Raw genomic sequence first — 22,957 nt, 5'->3', positions numbered from 1 at the left:
CCACCATGTGGGATCTGTCACAACAGGGGCTGCTCGAGGCGGCAGCCGGGGCCACCCTTGAGAACACCCTGCAGGTCCTGCGGCTCGATGTCACCAGCACCAGCTCCATGGCCAAGTGCCTGGGAGGGTCCTGGCACTTCCTGTGGAAGTCGTGGGTGATGAATTTTGGGAGGCTTTGGGATGGTTTGATGTGGGACCCAAAACAGGGGAATGGACCCAAAATGGAGGGAGAAGGACCCAAAATCAGAGGACACAGAGTGTCATGGAATGTCCTGGGGTGTCACAAGATGTCCCAGGGTGTCATGGCATGTCCCTACCTGTGCTGCGGTGAGTGCAGTGCTCAGCACCAGGAGCAGCCCCAGGAACATCCTGAGATGCATGGGGACACCTTGATGGACATGAGGACACCTTAAGGGACATGAGGACACCTTGAGGGACGCGGAGACACCTTGAGGGACACAGGGACATCCTGCAGGAAACGGCCCCGGGACCTCAGGGATTTTGGCCCTGTGGGGGGCAGAAGGCAGGGACACAGGGAGGGATGGGGACACATGGAAGGGGACAGGGACACATAGGGGAGATGGGGACAGGGATTCACAGGAAGAACAGGGTCACCCAGGGCATGACAGGAACACACAGAGGGGTGACAGGGAGCCGCGGTGGGGGATGGGGACATATGAAGGGAGAGGACATGATGCCACCAGAACACACATGAGGGGACAGTGTTGGGATGCTGCCACCAGGATGCCTTCAGTGACACCCAGCATGGGGCTACATATCCCCACAAGTGACACTGATCCTTGCCCTGTCCCCAGTAGTAGTGTCCCCTGAGCACGGCAGCCCTGGAACACCCTGGTGGCTGTCACTCGCTTCCAGGGCACTTGTCCCCTGCTGAACAAGTTCCCCTCCTGCCCTGGTGGGGGGGCTGACATTCAGCTAGGACACCACGGTGATGACAGTGGGACTGTGGTGGTAGGAACAGCATCTGGCAGTGCATCACCATGGGCAAGATGAAGGTGCTGGTGGCACTGTGGTGGCATGGGTGGTGACATTGATGCTGTCCCAGTTCATGTCCCCATCCATGTCCCCAATGTCCTCATCTATGTCCATGTCCTCCCATGTCCCCATCCATATCTGTGTACCTATCCATGTGCTCGACGTGTCCATGTTCCCTGATGTCCCAATCCATGTCCCCCCATGGCCCCATCCATGTCTGTGTCCCAATCCATGTCCCTGATGTCCCCATCCATGCCTTAGTTCAACATCTTTTTTTTACCCCAATTTCAGGGCTTTCAAATGGATGAACAGAAACCTTTTTGTTTCAAGGCAAAAACAAAATTTAATTAATCCAGCAGGATTTACATGTCCCTGCTGGCAGAGCATCCACATGCTTGGGTGGGTGGGAAGAACCTGTTTTGGAGGGGTTTCCACCCCACAGTCTCCACAATTGTGGGTTTTGCCCCAGTCCATCCCCATTTGCTATGGAAGATACTCATGGGCCAGAGAGAATTGAAACAATGGATTTATGTTGGAGAAGACCTCCAAGGCCATGCAGCGTTACTTGATGTAATCAGAAGATGCAAACAGTGAGATTTTTCTGAGGTCAGAAGTCAACAAATCTGCTCTCCACGATGGATTTATGATGTTGGTCATGGATGTGTCCAGGTGCCCACAGGGAGCCAGGAAAATGTGGAGCCCCCAGCCAGGTGTCTTCCCAACACAGATCACCGGGGCTCTGCCCACCGGGGGTCACTGGGGATCATCCAGCGCAGATCCTCCCATGGGGGATGGAGCTGGAGCAGCGCACAAAGCTCCTCCTGCACATGGGGCACTCACAGGACTTTCCTTAGTGTTGGCTCTCTTGGTGTCTGGTCTAGTGAGAGCTCCTGGAGAAGCTCTTCCAAGACTTGGGATATTCGTAGAGCCTCTCCTGGGTGTGGATGCGCCGGTGGTTGATGAGGTCAAAATTCTCCCTGAAGCCCTTCCTGCAGTCAGGGCAGCGGAAGGGCCTCTCATCCGTGTGAATCTGCTGGTGCTGGAGGAGATCAGACCTGATTGGAAACCTCTTCCTGCATTTATCACACTCGTAGGGCCTTTCCCCAGAGTGGCTCCTCTGATGGACAGTCAGTTTGGAGCTCTGGCTGAAGCTCTTTTCACAATGGGGACACTCATAGGGCCTCTCCCGGTGTGTTAGCCAGTGGCTAACAAGGTGGGAGTTGTGGTTGATGGGTTGTGGCCCATGCCACAGCAGAAGGGCCTCTCATCTGTGTGAATCTGCTCGTGTACGAGGAGACCAGAGCTGGTTGGAAACCTCTTCCTGCATTGCCCACACCCGTAGGGCCTCTCCCCTGTGTGGATCGTCTGCTGTTTGATCAGGTAGGAGCTCTGGCTGAAGCTCTTCCACATTTCCGACACTCGTAGGGCCGTTCGCCTATGTGGATCCTCCAATGGTTGAACAGGTGGCTGCTGCGGCTGAAGCTCTTCTCACATTTCAAATACTTGTGGAGCTTCTTCTCATTGTAAAGCTGCTCAGGGACCTCCAGCTCCGAGCTCCAGAGGCATCTCCAGCCGCCTACCTGGCCCAGGGTGGGTCTTCCCTCCTTGGATCCCTTTGATCTGTGTCTGCAGCCCCTCCTCGTGCGGGATCTCAGCGACTTTCCCTCCCCGTTGTATTCCTGTGCCATGGAGCCGCTCAAAACGGCCTCTTCCACGAGATTCTGGAGCAGGGATTTGTCATCCCTGGTCTCCATCCTCAGCTCCTCCTCCAGCCGCGCTCTGCTCTGGGGGGGTTCCAAAGTCCCGCCCCGCGCAGCACCGGCAGCGATCCTGGGAGCACCGGGAGCGATCCTGAGAGCATCAGGAACGAACTGGGAACGCTTTGCCTTCCAATATGGCTCTTACTGGGAGCACTGGGACGGATCTGGGAGCAAACGGCGCTCAGACGCGGCTGCAGCCGGCGCTGGGCGGGGCCAAAATAAAGGGTGTGTTTATGCAAATCGAGGAGCGATCACGTTCTGTGATTGGTGGGCGGGAGCAGCGCGGGGTTTCCATGGTAACGTGAAGGCCGGGCTGGAGGCCCCAGCGATGGCGGCGGTGTCCGGTGAGAGGGGACAGGGACCGGAAATGGGACTGCAGATGGGAATATGGGAACGGGACAGGGAAGGTGGAAACATCGACCTCAGAGAGAATATGGGATGGGGTTTAGTGTTCCGAAGCGTTCCAGTGAAACACATTCGGGCTGTGAGCTCTGCAGCTGGGCCTCCCCTGGGCTGCTGCGGCCCAGGGCCCAAAGGCTGGAGCTGCAGCCTTGCTCCTGTGGCAAGAACAGGAGGCTCCTGCAGGCCCGTGTGCCCTGCATGGCCCCAGCAGCAGGGAGGGCTGTGAGGCACAGCGGGTGCTGGCAGGAGGGGCTGCTGTGGCCAGCTGGGGCCTGTGAGAAATGCCCAAAGCCTTGTGCTGTGTGCAGCTGGGCAAGGGCAGCAGCAGGGCTGAAGGGTTCGTGTGCCACAGCCAGGCCGAGGTGGGGAGCCCTGAGGGCCCCATGTGAAAGGCACCCCTGGGGAGTGGCACCGGGAATGGGGACAGGGACAGCAATGGGGTCAGGGACTGGGAAAGGGACTGGGACCAGGAATGGGACTGCCATTGAGAATAGGGGATGGGAACTGATAATAGGACTGGGAATGGGACAAGGACTGGGAAGAGGAAACGGGGACTGGGAATAGCATCGGAAATGGGGACAGGGATCAAGAATAGGGACAGGGATCAGGAAGGGGGACAGAGACCAGGAATAGGGGTCTGGGAGCAGAAATGGGGACAGAGACTGGGAATAGAAAACAGGATCTTGGATTTGGACCAGAAATGGAATCAGGGACCAGGAACAAGGGACTGAACAGGACTGAGAACAAGAATGTGACTGGTAATAGGAAAAGGGTCTGGGAGTGGGACTGGCAATGTGACTGTGAATGGCGACAGGGACTGGCAATGGGAATTTGGGGGAGGGATGTGGAATTTGACCCTTGAATTTTGAATCGCGATGGGAATATTGGATTCAGACAGCGGATGCTGAATGCGAGAGATCAGGCAGGCAGCACAGTGTCTGTGTGAAACTAAGTCACATAACTTTCTCATACTGGCCTGAGAAATTGTGAGGAGAAACTCAAACAGTCCTTGGAGAAGGAAAACAACCTTTGCAGGTTTTGTTTGTCTCCTTGCTGTTTACTTGCAAGAATTGGTTGAGGGGTGTTATTCCTAACTGTCCACTGATGGTGATGTGTTGGTTTGATGGCCAATAAAAGTTTTACCCTTTTGGAACTCTCTGTAGGAAAGGATCTTGAAGAATAAAACACGCTCTCTTGTGCAACTAAGCTTGAGAGTCCGTGTCGTTACTATTGCTGTTCCTAATATAGTGCGACAGGACAGGGAATATGGAAACAGGCCGGAGAGAGAATATGGGATGGGGATTAGGAAGATAGGACCTGAAACGAGAATACAGGAACGGGACTGGAAATGGGAGTATGGGAACAGGACAGAGAATGTAGAAATTAAAATGCAGGATTGGCAGGGGTACCAGGAATACAAAAACAGGAACAGGGCAGGGGATTTGGGAGTGGGAACACGGGAATGGCAAGCAGACAAAGAACATGGGACAGGGAATGAGATCAGGAATGGGATCTGGACTGGGAAGGGAGCAGGACACAACCAGGAGTGCAGTGATATGAGAACAGGCAGGGAACAACGGGAGTGACAGTCGGGAGAGGGAAATCCTGGACAGGGGACACCGGTAACCAGAATGGGCAGGCATGAGGACAGTTCCAAGGCAGGGAGTCCTTGACCAGCTGTCCCAGAACATCTACCAGGGTCTCCCAGCGCAGCCAGAGCCACATGGCCTGGGGTGCTCAAAGCACTGAGAAACCCCCAAGTCCCTGCAGGGAACGCTTAACTCCCTCACATCTAGCATCCCCCACATCCCCTGGAAGATCTCCAAAAGTCCCCATCCAGGTCTTAGTACAAAATCTTAATTTTTGCACTAGTTTTGTGAGTTTTGAAAGGACAAAGAGAAATGAAAAAAAAATCCATGCCACAGGGAGCCAGGAGGATGTGGAGCCCCCAGACAAGTGTCTTCCCAACACAGATCACCGGCACCATGGATCACTGGGGCTCTGCCCACTGGGGGTCACTGGAGATAATGCAGCGTGGATCCTCCCATGGGGGATGGAACTGGAGCAGCTCATGAAGCTCTTCCTGCACTCAGGGCACTCGCAGGGCTTCCCTTAGTGGTGGCTCCGTTGGTGTTGAGAGCTCTGTGAGAAGCTCTTCTCGCGCTCGGGACAGTCGTAGGGCCTCTCCCTCGTGTGGATGCAGTGGTGCCTGACGAGGTGGGAGTTTTGCTTGAAGCCCTTCCCACAGTCGGGGCAGCGGAAAGGCCTCTCATCCGTATGAATCCGCTGGTGCAAGAGGAGATGGGAACTGGTCTGAAACCTCTTCCTGCATTTATCACACTCATAGGGCCTGTCCCCCGTGTGCCTCCTCTGGTGTTCGATCAGGTGGGAGCTCTGGCTGAAGCTTTTCCCACACTCTCCACACTCATACGGCCGTTCCCCTGAGTGACTCCTCTGGTGGACAATCACGTAGTAGCTCCTGCTGAAGCTCTTCCCACATTGCCCACACTCATAGGGTCTCTCCCCAGTGTGGCTCCTCTGGTGGGCAGTCAGGGTGGAGCCATGGCTGAAGCTCTTCCCACACTCCCCACACTCATAGGGTCTCTCCCCGGTGTGGCTCCTCTGGTGGGCAGTCAGGGTGGAGCTCTGGGTGAAGCTCTTCCCACACTCCCCACACTCATAGGGCCGCTCCCCCGTGTGGCTTCTCTGGTGGACAATCAGTTTGGAGCTCTGGCTAAAGCTCTTCCCACACTCGGGGCACTCGTAGGGCCTCTCCCCGGTGTGGATGCGCCGGTGGATGACAAGTGTGGAATTTTGGTTGAAGCCCATCCCGCAGTCGGGGCAGCGGAAGGGCCTCTCATCCGTGTGAATCTGCTTGTGCCTGAGGAGATGGGAGCTGCTCTGAAACCTCTTCCAGCATTGATCACACTTGTAGGGCCGTTCCCCGGTGTGGATTTTCCAGTGGCGGATCAGGGAGGATCTCTGGCTGAAGCTCTTCCCACATTTTGAGCACTTGTGGCGCTTCTCCCCACCATGAAGCTTCTCAGGGACCTCCAGCTCCGAGCTCCGGCTGCCTCCCTGGCTCAGGGAGGATATTTTCTCCTCAGACCCCCATGACCTTTGTTTGCAGCCCCTCCTTGTGCAAGATCTCTGGGGCTTTTCCTCCCCGTTGAATTCCTTCATCTTGGAGCCGCTCACAACGGCCTCTTCCATGACGTCCTGACACAGGGATTTGTCCCCCCTGGTCCCTGTTCTCCACTCTTTGTCTGGGGGAGAAAGGACAAGGAGAGGATGGGATTTGCCTCCATGCCACAGGGAACGGGAAAGAGATCTCCCAATGCATCCCCGGCAGGACAGCATCAGCAGTGGGGTTCTTCTGCAGCCGGGGACCAGGCTGGGCTGGGAGATGGAGCAGGAGAGAGGGGGAAAGGCTTAATGACTCGCTCCTGACCTGTCTGGGGCTCCCGGGCCATCTTCCTCTTCCTTGTGGCCTCCTCCATCTCCACCGAGCAGAGGTTTGGGAATGGGAAATCCTAGTTTAAGGAGAAAACAAGGCTGAGCGCGTTAGATTTCATGGTGCCGCTGCCCAAGTGCAGCTGCACAAGTCAGCGCCCCTTTCAGCCCCGGCGGTCCCGGACCCCCCTCATCTCCAGGCTCTGCCCGCCGGTACCGGGCGATCGCCACGTGGGACCTGCCAAGCTCCTTCCAGGGCCATTTCCGCCTCAGCTTTGGGGTCCTGCAAGATCCAAACATCCCCTTGCCCGCAAAAAAACCCTCCCGGAGACCCCCCACGATAGATTTTGGCCGACCTCTCCCTTCCCGCTCACCTCCGGGTTCCAGAAGGGGGAACTTCCTCCTGCTCCTCCTCTTCCTCCTCCTCTGTCCCTCCTATTCCTCCTTCTGCTGTTCTTCCGCTCCCAGCCATGCCGGGGCGGTGCGGACACCCAAAAGCAGCGGCGCTTTGCCCTGTGGCGGTTCCAAAGCTGCCCCGCCCGGCGCGGCACCAGGAGCGATCCTGGGAGCAGCGGGAAGGAATTGGGAGCGCTTTCCCTGTCAGTCTGGCTCTTACTGGGAGCACTGTGAGGGAACTGGGAGCAAACAGCGCCCGGGCGAGCTGCCGCCGGCGCTGGGCGGGACCGAACCAAAGGGCGTGGTTATGCAAATCAAGGAACGATCGCGCGCTGTGATTGGTGGGCGGGAGCAGCGCGGGGTTTCCCAGTTCAGGTCAGGACCAGGGCGGGCGTATGGCTGGAGCGATGGCGGCGGTGTCTGGTGAGAGGGGACAGCGACGGGGAATGGAGACAGGGATCGAGTAAAAGACCGGGAATGGGAACAGTGATTGGAAATTGAGACAGGGGTAGGGAACGAGACCTTGAATCGGCAGTGGGGACAGGAATTGGGAATGCGACCGGGAATAGGAATAAGAGATTGCAACTGGAAATATCGAAATATCAACCAGACAGAAAATATGGGATGGGGATCAGAGTTCTAAAGCAGTGAAACACACACGGGGCTGCGAGCTCTGCAGCTGGACCTCCCCTGGGCTGCCGCGGCCCAGGGCCCAAAGGCTGGAGCTGCAGCCTCGCTCCTGTGGCAAGAACAGGAGGCTCCTGCAGGCCCGTGTGCCCTGCATGGCCCCAGCAGCAGGGAGGGCTGTGAGGCACAGCGGGTGCTGGCAGGAGGGGCTGCTGTGGCCAGCTGGGGCCTGTGAGAAATGCCCAAAGCCTTGTGCTGTGTGCAGCTGGGCAAGGGCGGCAGCAGGGCTGAAGGGTTCGTGTGCCACAGCCAGGCCGAGGTGGGGAGCCCTGAGGCCTCCTCAGGAATGGGACCAGCAATGGGGCAGGGACAGGTAATGGAGATAGGGACTACAAATGGGATCCTGACTGGGATAGGAGTAGGTTGAAATCAGGACAGAGGGGAACAGAGAAAAGGGTGGAGGGCTCAGCGGGCGACAGCTGGGAGAGTGGTATCTGGACAGGGGAACTGGGACAAGGGGACATGGTGATAGGTCTATGGCAGGGGGTCCTTGATCAGCTGCCCCAGAACTTCTTTTAGGGTCTCCCAAACCAACCAGAGCTGCTTGGCCTGGGGTGCCCAATGCCCTCAGAAAACCCCAAGTCCCTCCCAGGAACCCTTCTGTCTTTAAAGACAGAATCCCCCACATGCCCTGCATGGTCTCCCCATTGTTACTGTGCATGCCCATGTCCACACCACATCTCCATCCATGTTTTTGTTTTACATCTTTATTTTTAGCCTGTTTTTGGGAATTTTGAAAGGACAAAGAGATATGAAAAGAAAATCCAGGCCACAGGGAGCCAGGAGGATGTGGAGCCCCCAGCCAGGTGTCTTCCCAACACTGATCACTGGCACCACAGATCACCAGGGCTCTGCCCAGCGGTGGTCACTGGGGATCATCCAGCACAGATCCTTCCCTGGGGGATGGAGCTGGAGCAGAGCACAAAGGTCTTCCTGAACTCAGGGCACTCACAGGGCTTCCCGTGGTGATGGGTCTGTTGGTGTTTGGTCAAGACTGAGCTCCTAGAAGCTCTTCCCACACCTCATATACTCGCTGAGCCTTTGACATCACAAGAAGCAGGGCTGGGATGTGCTCTGATGCCTGGGACATCACAAGGAGCAAGGCTGGGTGTGATGCTCTCTAATGGGTGGGACATGACAAGGGGCATAGCTGGCTGTGATTTGTTTGGTGCCTGTGAAATCCCAAGGGCAGTGTCACAGTGGGGCCAGCTCTCCATGTCCCCAGCAGGTCACGCTGTCCAGTGCAGCCTGTGCCTGCGGTCACTGCACACACGGGGGAGGCTGGGCTGGATGGGGGTTGGGGCAGAAACGCCGTCCCTGGGACTGGGCTCTTCCCCTGCCTCTGGGGCCCAGGCCCTGGTGGGAGCACCTTGGGCAGGGCACAGGGTTGCTGCTGGGCCAGGCCTTGCCAGCTGCCTGGGCCCTCTGATGCCTGTCCCACATCCCTGTGCCTCCTGTGCCTGCTGCTCCCTGCCACCTTCACTCCCTCCATCAAAGCCCCACTCAACCTCTTCACAGTGACCTCTGGAAAGAAAGAATGAAGGAAAGGAAGTCAGTGTACCCTGGCTGGACGGCAGGCACCCACCAAAGTTGCTCTCTCACGCTCCTCCAGAGATGAACAGGAGAGAGAATATAGAATAGAAAGGCTTAATGGCTTGACATAAGGACTAGGACAGATCACTCAGCAAGTGTAGTCATGAGCAAAACAAGTTTGAAATTAGAGACCTTAATTCAATATATTGCCATCAAAATCAGAGCAGGATAGTGAGAAGTAAAATAAAGCTTTAAAAGCACCTTCTGCCGATCTCTGCCTCCTTTCTAGCTCTACCTCCTCCACCGGCAGGTGCAGGAAGACAGGGAGTGGGGGTTCTGGTCAGTTCATCACGTTTTCTCCTGCTCAGGGAGAGGAGTTGTTCCTTTGCTGCACCAGGGGTCCTCATTGCCCTGGTTTGGGAAATTCGATGGCATTGCTCACATGTCAGAAAGAGAGGGCTCATTCTAATCAAATGGATTGTTTGAGCTCTTCTAATCCCAGTGTTCAAAGCTTGCTGTGTGCTCTTGTTGACTTTCTTAGCTTCTCTTAATATTTGTGATTTTATACCAAAATCTTCTGGAATGTGATTTTGCAAGATCCGCTGTCTCTTTTGCTCTTGGATTTCTTAACGGTGTGTCAGGACTGAAGGCAGCATTTTGGATGGGAAGCCTTCAGTGTGAGATAGGATTGTCTCGGCAGCAGCTGGATTTGCAGATCTAAGCAGAGCTAACAAAGATCCCGTGAACTGAGTATTCTGTATGGTTGCGGAAGCCGCGGTGCCCGGCTCGAGGGAGGTGCGGTGGGAGGTGCGGGTTGTGCAGGACTCCGGTGGGCAATGGCCGGAGCCCCCGGCCAGGGGCCGGCAATGGACACTGGCCCTTTGCAGAGCAGGGGCTCGGGGCCCTGCGGCGCCGGGCGGTCGGTGCCCGGTGAGCCCGGGACTGTGCGGGAGCCGGGAGGAACGAGAGAGGCCGGGCCAAAGATCAGCACCGGGGCAGGCACGGCCTGGGAGGGGGCACAGCCCAGGGGCCTCCCTGCTGCAAAGCCGCACCTGCGACAGCGGGGCAGCTGCCGAGATCTGCGGGGCAGGGAGGAGGCGCGGGCGGGCGTTGCAAGCGCCTCCTTTGGGGCAGGAATTTGTCCCGAAGCGGGGGAATTGCCGCGCGCTGGGCGGGCTGGGGCCGCTGCCGAGCGCCGCCGCCTTTCCCCAGGAGCCCCCGGGCAGAGCTCTGTGCTCGGGGCCAAGGGCCGGGCGCCCGCTCTGTGGCTCCGAGACGGCAGAATTTTGGGGGGTGCCGGTGTTGGCTGCCGGCAGAGCCCCGGCGCTGGGCCGGGGATGCGTGGGACCCTGCCGCGGTGGGGTTGGGCTGCCCGGGTCAAGCACTGCATTGTCAGCCTGGAGCCACGTGGCGATGGCCCGGTACCGGCGGGGGTGTGGGTTGGGAGAGCGGAGAAGGGCGGTACCGGAGCTGGGGGACCCCCGGGAGCCTGGAACGCGGAGCCTGCATAGGGGGAACCCCTGCAGCCTGGAGATCTTGAGACCCATGGATACCCCGGGGCCCTGAAACAGGGACCCCACACAGGTGGTACCCCTGGAGCCCCTCTGACACCCAGCTGGGGAGGGCAGAGAAAGGGATCCTCTATGATTACCATGAGCCCCAGCAGTCTAGAGAGAGGGGATACCAATAGACACTGGAGCTGAAGAAGCCCAGATAAGGGGACCCTCTGAACCCCAAAGTTGAGAGACCATAGATGGGGAACTCCTAGGTAGGTATTTTTTTACAGAATCTTGAAAATTTGTGTTATTTTGTAGGTGTCTGAATCCTGGTGGTCTGGAGGTTTTTCTGGACACCAGGCACCTGGTGACTTCTAGAGATGGACTTGGGCAGGAGGAACACCCAAGCTAATGGGCTCACACCTTTTTTTCCCCTAAATCAGGAATTCCAGTTCCCAAAGTTTAGCTAGATAGAGGAAGAGGCTGCAAGGAAGAGGAAGATGGCACGGGAGCCCCAGGCAAGTGAGGAGGAAGTTGCTACCCCTTTCCCCCACTGTCCTGCTTCATCTCCTAGCCAAACATGGTCCCAGCTGCAGGACAACCCCACTGCCAAATCCGTCCTGCCAGGGATGGATTGGAGAAATCTGTTTCTTCTTTTATCTGGCACAAGAATAAATCTCCTTCCCTCCTTCCTTCCTTCCCTCTGTCTTTCTTTCTTTCTTCTTTTTTCTTGTTCCTTCCTGTCCTTGTCCTTGTCCTCTAGAAAATGAGCTGAGGACAGAGACCAGGGAGGACAAATCCCTCTGGCAGAACCTCGTGGAAGAGGCCATTTTGAAAGGCTTGACAGCACAGGAATGCCGTGGGGACAAAAAGGTACAGAGATCTGTCATGAGGAGGGGCTCCAAACTCAGCCCAGGGAGCCCCAAGAAGGAAAGACTCACCCTGTGTTTCGAAAGCCAGAGATCCAGATGCAGCTCAGAGCTGGTGGTCCCTGAGCAGCTCCATGGCAGGGAGAAGCCATTCCAAGTGCTTGGAATGTGGGAAGAGCTTCAGCTGGAGCTCCAGCCTCCTCACCCACCTTTGGATGCACATGGATGGGACCCCCTTTGAGCAGGGCCAGATTTGAGCTGGAATATCTGGATTCCCAGACCCAGGTTGGTGAGTGTGCCCAGCACATCCAGCACCGACCTGGAGATGCTGCAAGTCCAGTACAGTCAGAGCAGGGGTGAGTAGGAGGAGCCAGGGGCTGGGGGGATCAGTGGGAATGGGGGGTATCTGTGGGGCTGGGATGGGAGTTGTCCTCCTGCTCCTCACCATTCTGTCCTTCCCAGAGCCCGGTCACTCCCAGTGTGATCCCAGTTGCTCTCAGCAACTGGTTCTAATTGCTCCCTGTTCCTCCCAGTGTGATACCAGTGGCCTCCAGCAGAGTCCCAGTCACCAGGGTCCCAGTCATGCCCAGTTGCCCTCAGTGTAGACCCAGGCACTCCCACTTGCTCCCAGTTGCCTCCAGCATGATCCCAGTTGTCCCAGTGTGGTCCCCATCAACCCCAATAGTGTTACAGACACTCCCAGTATATCCCAGTTGCCCTCAGCATGCTTGGAGTCATTCCCAGTCACTCCCAGTATGATCTCTATATGATCCCAGGAGAACCCAGTCACTTCCAGTAGGAGCCCAAAGCTGATGGAACAGCTGGAGGATCCACCTGGAGGAGGGTCCCTACAAGTTCTCTGGCTGCAGGAAGAGCCCCAAGGAACAGAGATCCCACCAGAACCACCACCCAAAGTAGGAGGTGGTGACAGCTCTGCAGCCTGGGGCCCCGGGACCACCAGGGGAGCCCCCAGACCGACAGCCCAGCAAGTGGCTCACACAGCCCCTCATCCTGTCTCCAAAATCCCACTTTTGGGATCCCTCATCCCTCTCTGCAGTCCCCCCTCCAACCTCTTCAGGCCTCTGGGAAGAGCCCAAAGGGATGGAAGTGCCTAAAACGCCACTGAAGTGCCCGAACTGCTCCCAGCTGTGGATGTTCCTGTCTACAAGCCTCTCTTGGTCAATGCCATGGGGGGCTGGGAAGGGGTTTAGGGGATCCTGAGGGGATTGGGAGGAGGTTGTGATGGCTCTTGGGGGGCATTTGTGGTTCTGGGAGGAGGTTTATGTGGCTTTGAAGGGTCCTGTGAGGAGGTTTTGAGAGTTCTGGAAGGGCTGTGTGTGTTGGAGAGAATTTGTGTGGGTCTTGGAGGAGATGGGAAAGAGTTTTGATGAATCTTTGGGCCATTTATATTGCATAGAGCAGTTTAGGGAGGGACAGTGGGGATCTGTGGGGTGGTTTGAGGGGGCTGGGAGTGGCTGTGGGGCTGGGAGGGGGTTTTAGGGCAGTTAAGACCTCCCAGACCCCCAGAGCTGCCACCAGACCCCACCCACAAGGTGCTGCCAGGGGACAGGGGCTTGATGTTGGGGTTTGAGTTCCTGGCACTGTGGGAGTGAGGGGGGATCCCCAAGAGCCGTGTGTCCCCCCCCAGACTGTGTGTTACCCACCCATCCTGATGTCACCCACTTTTCCCTCCCCACAGACCTCCTGACCCTGATCCTGCTCCCCCCGTGAGGGAATTTGGGGACGGGGCAAAGGGGGTGCGCAGCCCCCGCAGAATTGACCCTGCCCCAGCCCCTTTGTTTAGCACCAAGCTGGGGTTGGGGCCTCAGGAGGAAGAGGATGATGAGAAGCAGATCCTGCAGGTGGGACAGTGCTTAGGGTCAAGGCAAGGTCCTGCACCGCACAGCTGGCTCAGGTGTGACACTCCCCTGAAAAGGAAGCAGGACATTCCCATCCACAAATATCCTGGGGTGTCCACAGGAGGGTTTTTTTGGAGAGGGAGGGAGTACAGGGGAAAGAGAGGGACTGTTTCTGGAGCTTGAAGGACTCCAAAGCTAAGCCCCAAATGCCCTTTGGGAATATTTTGGGGGTGACCTGAGAGGTTGTTTTTTCATGGAGGAGGCAGGAGAGGGGAGAACACTGGGACACCGAAGTGTGCAGCCCAGAGAGGAACACCCTGATGAGGGGAAACCCCTGGAGCTCCCCACATCCTGAAGCAGAGTCAGGGGAAATGGGAGCACTGGGACCCCAAGAACCCTGGCATTGCTAAGTGGGAGCCCAGAGAGGGGGAGGCAGGGAACCCCCAGGGGCTGCAGGGAACTCCCAGCAGCAGAGAGAAGGGGGAGCCCCGGAAGCCCAAGGTCAGAAGGGCAGAGAGGGGGGACCGTGGGGATTCCTGGGACCCCTGACAGCCTGGAGAAGGTGGGGATGCCAGAGAGGAGAACCCTCAGTACATGCAGGACTCCCTGAAGTCCAAAGTGGAGAGATCAGACAGAGGAAACTCCTGGATATAATTTTTTTGGGATGATCATGTTCCATGCAGGTCTTGTGGGGGCTCAATCTTGGTATTCCTGAGGTTTTTGCAGGTAAATCTTGGTGGTCTGGAGTATTTTGGGGCTGAATCTTGGTGGTCATTCCCAAACCTTGGCTGGATGGAGGCGGAGGCTGTGAGGAAGAGAAAGAAGGCCCAGGAGGCCCAGGCATGTGAGGAGGATGTCAGTGCCCCTTTCCCCCTCTCTCCTGCTTCATCTCCCAGCCCAGCTTGGCCCCGGCTGCAGGACAACCCCGCTGCCAGCGCCATCCTGCCAGGGATGCATTTGAGGGGATCTCTTTCCCGTTCCCTGTGGCACGGAGGCAAATCCCATCCTCTCCTTCTCCTTCCTCCCCCAGACACACAGCTGAGGACGGAGACCAGGGAGGACAAATCCCCACAGCAGAACCTCATGGAAGAGGCTGTTTTAAGCAGCTCCATGGCACAGGAATCCAACGGGGACTAAAAACCCCGGAGATCCCACATGAGGAGGGGCTGCAAATGCTGATCCTGGGGATCCGAGGAGGAAAGACCCATCCCTGGCCGCAGAGATGGCCAGAGCTTTTGCCAGAGCTTGGAGCTGGTGGTCCCTGAGTAGCTTCATGATGGAAAGCAGTCCCAGAAAGTGCTTGGAATGTGGTAAGAGCTTCAGGTGGAGCTTCAGTCTCCTCACCCACCTTCAGGTGAACACAGGGGAGCAGCCCTAGAGTGTGAGGAATGTGGAAAGAGGTACAGGCATGGCTTGCACCTCCTCTACCACCAGTGGGTGCACACGGGGCAATGGCCCTGTAAGTGCTGGGAATGTGGGAAGAGCTTCAGCGAAAATTCCCACCTGCTGTGGCACCAGAAGGTCCACACTAGGAAACGGCCCTACAACTGCGGGGAATGTGGGAAGAGCTTCAGAGACAGCTCTGGACTCATCACCCACTGGCACGGGCACGCCAGGGAACGGCCTTACACGTGCTTGGAATGTGGGAAGAGCTTCAGCACTGGGTCCAATCTGACCTCCCACCAGAGGATCCACACTGGGGACTGGCCCTACGAGTGTTCTGAGTGTGGGAAAAAGGCTCGGAGCATTCCTCAAGCACCAGCGCACACACACAGGGGAGAAGCCCTTCTGCTGCCCTGACTGCGGGAAGGGCTTCAACCGCAACTTCAGCCTCCTCAGCCACTGGTGCATCCACACCCAGGAGAGGACCTTCGAGTGTCCTGAGTGTGGGAAGAGCTTCTCAGGAAGCTCTCACTTGACCAGAGACCAACAGAGCCACAAGTAAGGGAAGCCCAGTGAGGCCCCCGACTGCAGGAAGAGCTTTGTGCACTGTTCCAACTGCACTCCCCATTAGAGGACCCCCATTAGGCAGAGCCCTGGTGTCCCACATTCCCTGTGATCCATGCTGGGAAGACACCTGGCTGGTTCTCTCCACATCCTCCTGGTTCCCCAGAGGCACCTGGATGAAGGCAGAGGCAGGAACATCCATGTGGATGGAGACTAACACCAGAAATTGATTGGGAAGAGGAGATTAGTTGACTTTAAACTCCAAAAAAGTCTCACCTGCTCTGTTGAGTCATTTCTTATGAAAGCATCAAGCAGCACTGGATGATCTTGGAGCCTCCCATGGCACAGCATGGCTGTTTTTGGGGTGTCAGCACCTGCCCAGAGCTGCGGATGGGGCCTGTGGGGGCAGCTGGGGCCATACTGGTGGTGCTGGGAGCCCCCCAGCTGGGAGCCAAGGGAACTTGGGTGAGTGGGGAGCACAGGAAAGGGGAAGCAATGGGAAGTGTGGGGGAGAGGGAGGAAAAGCAGGGTGAGATCCCCAAAAGGAGTGGGAGGGGAGTGGGACCCCCAAAACCAAGATTGGGGAGTGAGAATTGGGGATTTAGGGCACGATCGGAAAGGTGAGAGACAAGAAGGAAAAGAGAGGGCCTTGGACTGATGCCTTTTTGGGACTACCTAAAAACAGAGATCAGACAAAATTAAGGGAATAAAAAGCAGTTGAAGAACCTTCAGGTACATTTCAGGGCACACAAAGACCCCCCAAGGGATATACTCAAAACTGGCCGACAACTCACGGAATTCCATTCTTTTATAAGTTTGGTCCATTTGCATCTTGGGATTAATATTCCAACTACAGCTTCAGGTAATGAAGTCGTTTACCCCAAGTTTGCTCCCCCACCAACTCTCTTTTGTTTACATTTGTCAGGGCCTAAGACACTGAAGTGTCCCTGATTCCCAGGCCTGGAGAGGAATTGTTCTGTCTGACCAAAATGGGAAAGCACTCTATGGAGTATAGAGTTATACACTAAAGAATTGCAGGATTACAAATATACGAAAAAATATAAAAGCTAAAATCCTAAGGCATCAATGGCAGCTCAAAAGGATAAAAGGATTCATGACTACTTACTAAAGCATTTAGATGGAAAACAAGATGAGAAACGAATTTCTACAAAATTTGGTTGACTCCTTCCAAAAACATTCAGATGGAGAGCAAAGTGAGAGACCAAAATTGGAATCTCTGCTGGTTCTGGAAAGGGACCTTAGCAGACAAATGCACCTTGGGCTCCATAAGGCTGAAGTGGGAGAATGCATCGGGGGAGACATTGAGTACATGGACAGGGATGAGGAGGCAGCGGGGTGAGCACAAGAACATGGACAGCGGTTCAGATGAGGAAGAGTTGGGAATGTGCAGGAAGAACTAGTGGGTGAGAGAGAGAGGGGAGATCAGGCTTGGAAACTTTTAGAAGCCAAGAGAGTGACTTAGCCAGGACAGGAATCAGTAGGGTGAGGAGGATGAGGAGAAGGAGCAAAAGACAGAAATGTGGGACAAGGAGGCAAAGCTGGAGAAGTGGCTGTGGGAGAGAAGGGAGAGGCAGGAGAGCAGGCAGTGGAAAAAGAGAAGAAGAGGCACCTAAGGAAAAGGGAGAGGCTGTGGAAGGGCAGGCAGAGACAGAGCAAGTGTGGGCAGCAGTTTCTGGGAGCAGAAAGAAGTTGCAGAAGAGGCAGGGCAGCGATCCTGGGAACCAGGGCTTTTCCTAAGGGGAAGTGATCCTTCTAAGCCCTGGTGCCACACACAGAGGGCTGTCTGCTGTTCAGGGGTTGAAGTCCCCTGGAGAGGGAGAGCAGGCTTTGGGGAAGGTGGTGTTGTTACTGAGCATGATCAGGAGAAGGAAAAGAAGCTGCAGGCAGAGGCTGCTCACAGCCAAGTGCGATAGCATGAGGAGACTTCAGGCAGAGCTTGGTGATGGAGATGAGAGGGAGGGAATCTTTGAGGGAGGATGCCAGGATGTAGAGTCTATAGCCCTAAACAAAACTGAAGCCAGAGATGATGGTCAAGGTGGGCACACTGCTACCAAACAGTGCCATACACAACAGCTGAGATATCCAAGTTATTTCACGATCAGTCGAATTAAGAGGTGGGAGACTCTGTAAGTATTCCCAGCTTGAATGTGTAGGTTGTGTCCGCACTAACTGAATTTGTCAACAGCACCCCAAAGCAAGGGGCTGCCCACGTCCTATGGGGGGGCGGGTGACAACATTTTCAGTGTCACCCCTGCTACTTCCACCCCCCCACATTACCTCAAGGATGCTGCGTGGCCCCACACCCTCCATGCACCACATTCCCCGAGGGGACCTTGGGGACTTTGGGGCTATCCCCGTGTCCCTGCTGTGCCTGCACTCGGCCCTGGCTCTTGTCTCAGCTTCCTAATGTGACTAGAAAGGAGTTTCACACCCTCACCTCTTCTTCTTCTTCTTCTTCCTCCGCTTCCTCCGCCTCCTCCGCCTCCTCTGCCTCCTCCTCCACGGTGAGAATTTGGGGGGTGGATGCTGATTTGAGGGCCTCCATGGTAGGTCATCAAGTTTGTTCCTTTCACTGCAGACACCCCCCAGCCGGTGTCCCAGTTTCTCACTCACTCTGAAGGAATCACTTGGAGCTGATGTTCTGAAACTGGGTTTATTTTCAGGGGATTTTGGGGTTGAGGCTACTGGGATGGGCTAGTGGGCCAATGAGGTGGGCCAGGGTGAGGCCAGATTGGCAGCCATCTGGGCTGGGGGCTGGCCAGCGCTGGGGAACTGCAGGCCAGGGGCTATCCAGACCAGAATGCATCTGGGATCCATGACTCGGGTGTCCATATGGATCAAGATCCAACCTCTTCTTGCCCCCCGTCCATCCCAGGATCCCCAGCTGGGGCTGCTCCTCACTGCAAAGTGGACAAGACCCATAGTCAGTCCCAAGATGACCCCAAACCCCCTCCCATCAACCCCACCAGGCCACTGGCCCCAAGCCCTGAGGCTACTGGTGTCCCCTGGAAGCTGGGACAGCTCTGGATCTCAGGGAAGAGGGACCAGCATAGGGACTTGTGGGCATCCCTGATGGGGAGCACCGAATCCATGTGATACGGGGGACAGTTGGGGGACACAGCTGGGGACATGTCTGGGGGTCAGAGGGTAAGGGTTGGAGAGGCTGGGATGCACCCAAAAATGTGCCAGTGTCAAGGAAAGGGCACCCAAAATTGTGGAAAGGATGGGAAAAAAGGAAAGGATTCAAAATAGGGTGGAACAGACTCAAGTGGGGGGAACGACTCAAAATAGGGAGGAAAAGACAGAAAATAGGGAGAAGGGACCCAACAACAGGGGGAAGGACCCAAAATGGGGCGTGGGAGGACCCCAAAATCAGAGGACAAAGGGTGTCATGGGATGTTCGTGGAGTGTCACAGAGTGTTGTGGGATGTCCCTACCTGTGACGGTGTCGCAGTCCGCATGCATGCTCTTGGTGTCCAGGACACACAGCGGCAAGGGGGTGCGACACTCTTTCCCCCTGAGGAGTTTGTGGCTCTTCACTTGGGGACTCCGATGTTCTCAGTGGTCACTTTCTGGGGCACAGAGATGAGGCAGAGAACGAGACGGATTCCTGGGGGTAAACTCAGGAGGTTTATTGAAAGTACTGACAACTGAAAAGCTAAGCTCTAAGAACTGAACTCCTAGAACGAAAAGCCCCAACAACCCCGAGTAGGGCTCTGGCAGTGGATTTTATAGAAGGGGTGGCATAAAGCAAGCAACCAATGAGGGTATACCTAGGGAGGAGTCTAAGGTGGGGAATACAGAACTCAATCCAATGGGGATAACAAAGGGCGGGGAACAATGCAGAACAGCAAATGATACATCAAGCAAGGGAAGATTGGCAGGGAAGGATCTAGAAATAGGGGCAGGGATACAGGGGATTGACAACTGGGAAAGGAGGGGATTAGGGAAGGGATAACATGTTTGAGGGCCAATGGGGAAACTTCTAGGGAGTGGCCAGCTGACAGGCAAAGGAATTGACACATAACAGTATGCATATCAATTAAGGTACAGAACCCAAGAATAGAACAAACCGATACAAATGAAGGACTGTGCCTGTCTCAAAGAATGGGGGAGGGCAGGTTCAGGGGGAGACAAACTTCATATCTAATACACAAATGAAATAAAAGGCTGGCTAAGAAACATAAAATAAAACACACACCACCACATGACGGACAGGTAAAGATGCTCAGTGTCAAAAGCAGCCACAGGAACACCCTGAGGGACACGGCCCCCGGGACCTCTGGGACTTTGTCCCCAAAGGGGGCGAAGGAGAGGGACATAGGGGGAGTTGGTAACTGGCACCGGGGGACAGGGACACTTGGGGCAGGACAGGAGCATGCAGAGGTGTAACAGCGGGGCATGGAGACACATGGAGGGAGGGGACACGATGCCACGAGGACACACATCGGGGGACAATTTCACCATACCTGTGGGGATGCTCCCACCAGGACGCCTCCAGTCCTCCAGCATGGGGCAACCTGACTCCGCGGGTGACACGGACCCCTTGCCCTGTCCTCAAACTGTCCCCAGGAATGGTTGGGGTCCCCTGAGTTCGATGGCCCTGGGACACCCTGGTGGCTGTCACTCAGTTCTGAGCCACTTGTCGCCAGCTGAACAAGTTCCCCGTCCTGCCCTGCTGGGTGGTGCCATTCAGCTGGGACACTACGCTGGGTGACAGTGGGGATGTGGTGGCTGGAACTGCATCAAGCAGTGCTTCACCATGGCTAAGATGAAGGTGCTGATGGCACTGTGGTGGCAAATGGGCTGGTATTGATGCTGAACCAGTTCATGTCCCCATCCATGTCCCCCAAGTCCCCATCTATGTCCCCCATGTCCCCTCCCATGGCCATAGCCCCACCCATGTCTGTGTCACCCACATGTCCCCATCCATGCCTTAGTTCAACATCTTTATTTCTACCCCAGTTTCAGGGTTTTCAAATGGATGAACAGAAACCTTTTTATTTCAAGGCCAAAACAAAAGGATTTACATGTCCCTGCTGGCAGAGCATCCATGTGCTTAAGTGGGTGTGAAGAACCTTTTTGGAGGGTTTCCACCCCACTATCTCAACAATTTTGGGTTTTGCCACAAACCGTCCTTGTTTGCTGTGGAAGATGCTTTTGGACCAGAGAGAATTGAAACAATGGATTAAGGTTGGAGAAGTCCTGCAAGGCTATGCAGTGTTGTTTGATGCCATCAGAAGATGCGAAAAGGGAGATTTTTCTGGTATCAGAGGTTGACAAATTTGGTCTCCACAATGGATTTCTGATGTTGGTCTGTGGATGTACCCAGGTGCCCATGGGGAGCCAGGAGGATGTGGAGCCCCCAGCCAGGTGTCTTCCCAAAACGGATCACAGGGACCACCTCAGATCACCGGGGCTCTGCCCAATGGGGGTCACTGGGGATCATCCAGCGCGGATCCTCCCCTGGGAGACTGGAGCTGGAGCAGCGCACAAAGCTCTTCCTGCACTCAGGGGCACTCACAGGGCTTCCCTTAGTTGTGTCTGCGTTGGTGTTGGGTCAAGGTAGAACTGTGGGTGAAGCTCTTCCCACACTCTCCACACTCATAGGGCCGTTCCCCTGTGTGGCTCCTCCGGTGGGCAGTCAGGGTGGAGCTCTGGGTGAAGCTCTGCCCACACTCCCCACACTCGTAGGGCCTCTCCCCAGTGTGGATGCGCCGGTGCTTGTTGAGGGCAGATTTCTGTGTGAAGCCCTTCCCGCAGTCGGGGCAGCGGAAGGGCCTTTCATCCGTGTGAATCCGCTCATGCCTGAGGAGATCAGAGCTGATTGGAAACCTCTTCCTGCATTTATCACACTCGTAGGGCCTCTCCCCCGTGTGCCTCCTCTGGTGGACAGTAAGGTGGGATCTCTGGTTGAAGCTCTTCCCACACTCCCCACACTCGTAGGGCAGTTTCCCTGTGTGGAGTCTCTGGTGAAGCATCAGGTTGGAATTGTGGATAAAGCCCTTCCCACACTCCCCACACTTGTAGGGCCGTTCCCCCTTGTGGCTTGCCTGGTGGCGTATCAGGTGGTACCTCCGGCTGAAGGTCTTCCGACACTCCTCACACTCGTAGAGACCCTCACCGGTGTGGCTCCTCTGGTGGGCAACCAGGGTGGAGCTCCGGCTGAAGCTCTTCCCACACTCCCCACACTCATAGGGCCGTTCCCCTGTGTGGCTCCTCCGGTGGGCAGTCAGGGTGGAGCTCTGGGTGAAGCTCTGCCCACACTCGGCACACTCGTAGGGCCTCTCCCCGGTGTGGATGCGCCGGTGGGTGATGAGGGCAGAGTTGTGCTTGAAGCCCATCCCGCAGTCAGGGCACACAAACGGCCTCTCATCTGTGTGAATCCGTTGATGGCTGAGGAGATGGGAGCTGCTCTGAAACCTCTTCCTACATTTATCACACTCATAGGTAATATGCATAGTATGTCTGACCTGGTGGCGGATCAGGAAAGATCTCCGGCTGAAGCTCTTCCCACATTTTGAGCACTTGTGGCGCTTCTCCCCATCGTGAAGCTGCTCAGGGACCTCCAGTGCTGACCTCCGGCTGCCTCCCTGGCTCGGGGAGGATATCTTCTCCTCAGACCCCCATGGTCTGCGTTTGCAGCCCCTCCTCGTGTGGGATCTCTGGGGCTTTTCCTCCCCGTTGGATTCCTTCATCTTGGAGCCGCTCACAACGGCCTCTTCCATGACGTCCTGACACAGGGATTTGTCCTCCCTGGTCCCCGTTCTCAGCTCCTTGTCTGGGGGAGGAAGGACAAGGAGAGGATGGGATTTGCTTCCGTGCCACAGGGAACGGGAAAGAGATCCCCCAATGCATCCCCGGCAGGACGGCGTCGGCAGTGGGGTTGTGCTGCAGCCGGGGACCAGGCTGGGCTGGGAGATTGAGCAGGAGAGAGGGGGAAAGGGTCACTGACTTCCTCTTCACTTGTCTGGGGCTCCCGGGCCATCTTCCCCTTCCTTGTGGCCTCCTCCTCGTCCTACACCGGGCCAAGGTTTGGAAATGGGAAATCCTGGTTTAAGGAGAAAACAAGGCTGAGCGCGTTAGATTTCATGGTGCCGCTGCCCAAGTGCAGCTGCACAAGTCAGCGCCCCTTTCAGCCCCGGCGGTCCCGGACCCCCCTCATCTCCAGGCTCTGCCCGCCGGTACCGGGCGATCGCCACGTGGGACCCGCTGAGATCCTTCCAGGGCCATTTCCGCCTCAGCTTTGGGGTCCTGCAAGATTCAAACATCCCCTGGCCCGCAAAAAACCTCTCGGAGACCCCCCACGATAGATTTTGGCCGACCTCTCCCCGCTCACCTCCGGGTTCCAGAAGGGGGAACTTCCTTCTGCTCCTCCTCTTCCTCCTCCTCCTCTGTCCCTCCTATTCCTCCTGCTCTTCCTCCGCTCCCAGCCCAGCCGGGGCGGTGCCGACACCCAAAAGCAGCGGCGCTTTGCCCTGGGGGTGTTCCAAAGCGGCCCCGCCCTGCGTGGCACTGAGAACGATCTTGGGAGCACC

At 56.3% G+C, this 22,957-nt stretch overlaps 1 protein-coding gene, 1 long non-coding RNA gene and 2 pseudogenes across 2 annotated transcripts in view; 1 reads left to right on the top strand and 3 right to left on the bottom strand.

Annotated features, from left to right (window-relative positions):
- Positions 1 to 2,558, top strand: part of LOC134563115 (uncharacterized) — a 32,078-nt gene extending 29,520 nt beyond the window's left edge. The window contains exon 4 of the long non-coding RNA XR_010083317.1: positions 2,422 to 2,558. This is a non-coding gene — a long non-coding RNA (uncharacterized LOC134563115). The remainder of the gene's footprint in view (positions 1 to 2,421) is intronic.
- The window catches only part of LOC134563108 (zinc finger protein 271-like), a 48,479-nt pseudogene extending 39,276 nt beyond the window's left edge, over positions 1 to 9,203 (bottom strand).
- LOC134563106 (zinc finger protein ZFP2-like) lies at positions 1,314 to 22,752 on the bottom strand (annotated as a pseudogene).
- Positions 15,251 to 18,192, bottom strand: LOC134563101 (uncharacterized). Its single transcript, XM_063420906.1, has 3 exons — positions 17,857 to 18,192; positions 15,675 to 16,073; positions 15,251 to 15,570 (listed from the first exon to the last, which is right to left on the bottom strand). Exons 1-3 carry the CDS (start codon positions 17,962 to 17,964, stop codon positions 15,352 to 15,354), a joined length of 726 nt encoding a protein of 241 aa, XP_063276976.1. The 5' UTR covers positions 17,965 to 18,192; the 3' UTR covers positions 15,251 to 15,351.
- Positions 22,753 to 22,957: the final 205 nt, after the last annotated feature.

Source organism: Prinia subflava, chromosome 33, assembly GCF_021018805.1.
Source record: "Prinia subflava isolate CZ2003 ecotype Zambia chromosome 33, Cam_Psub_1.2, whole genome shotgun sequence".
Taxonomy (NCBI): Eukaryota; Metazoa; Chordata; class Aves; order Passeriformes; family Cisticolidae; genus Prinia; species Prinia subflava.
The sequence above is the reverse complement of the archived record's forward strand: the minus strand, read 5'-3'. Positions and strand labels throughout refer to the sequence as shown.

Coding starts and splice junctions, on each gene's coding strand:
- LOC134563101 (XM_063420906.1), bottom strand. CDS start 17,964: ATGGAGGCCCTCAAATCAGCATCCACCCCCCAAATTCTCACCGTGGAG. Junction 16,074..17,856: donor AAGAAGAAGAAGAAGAAGAG/GTGAGGGTGTGA, acceptor CTCTGTTTTTAG/GTAGTCCCAAAAAGGCATCA. Junction 15,571..15,674: donor GAAATGACTCAACAGAGCAG/GTGAGACTTTTT, acceptor GCCTTCATCCAG/GTGCCTCTGGGGAACCAGGA.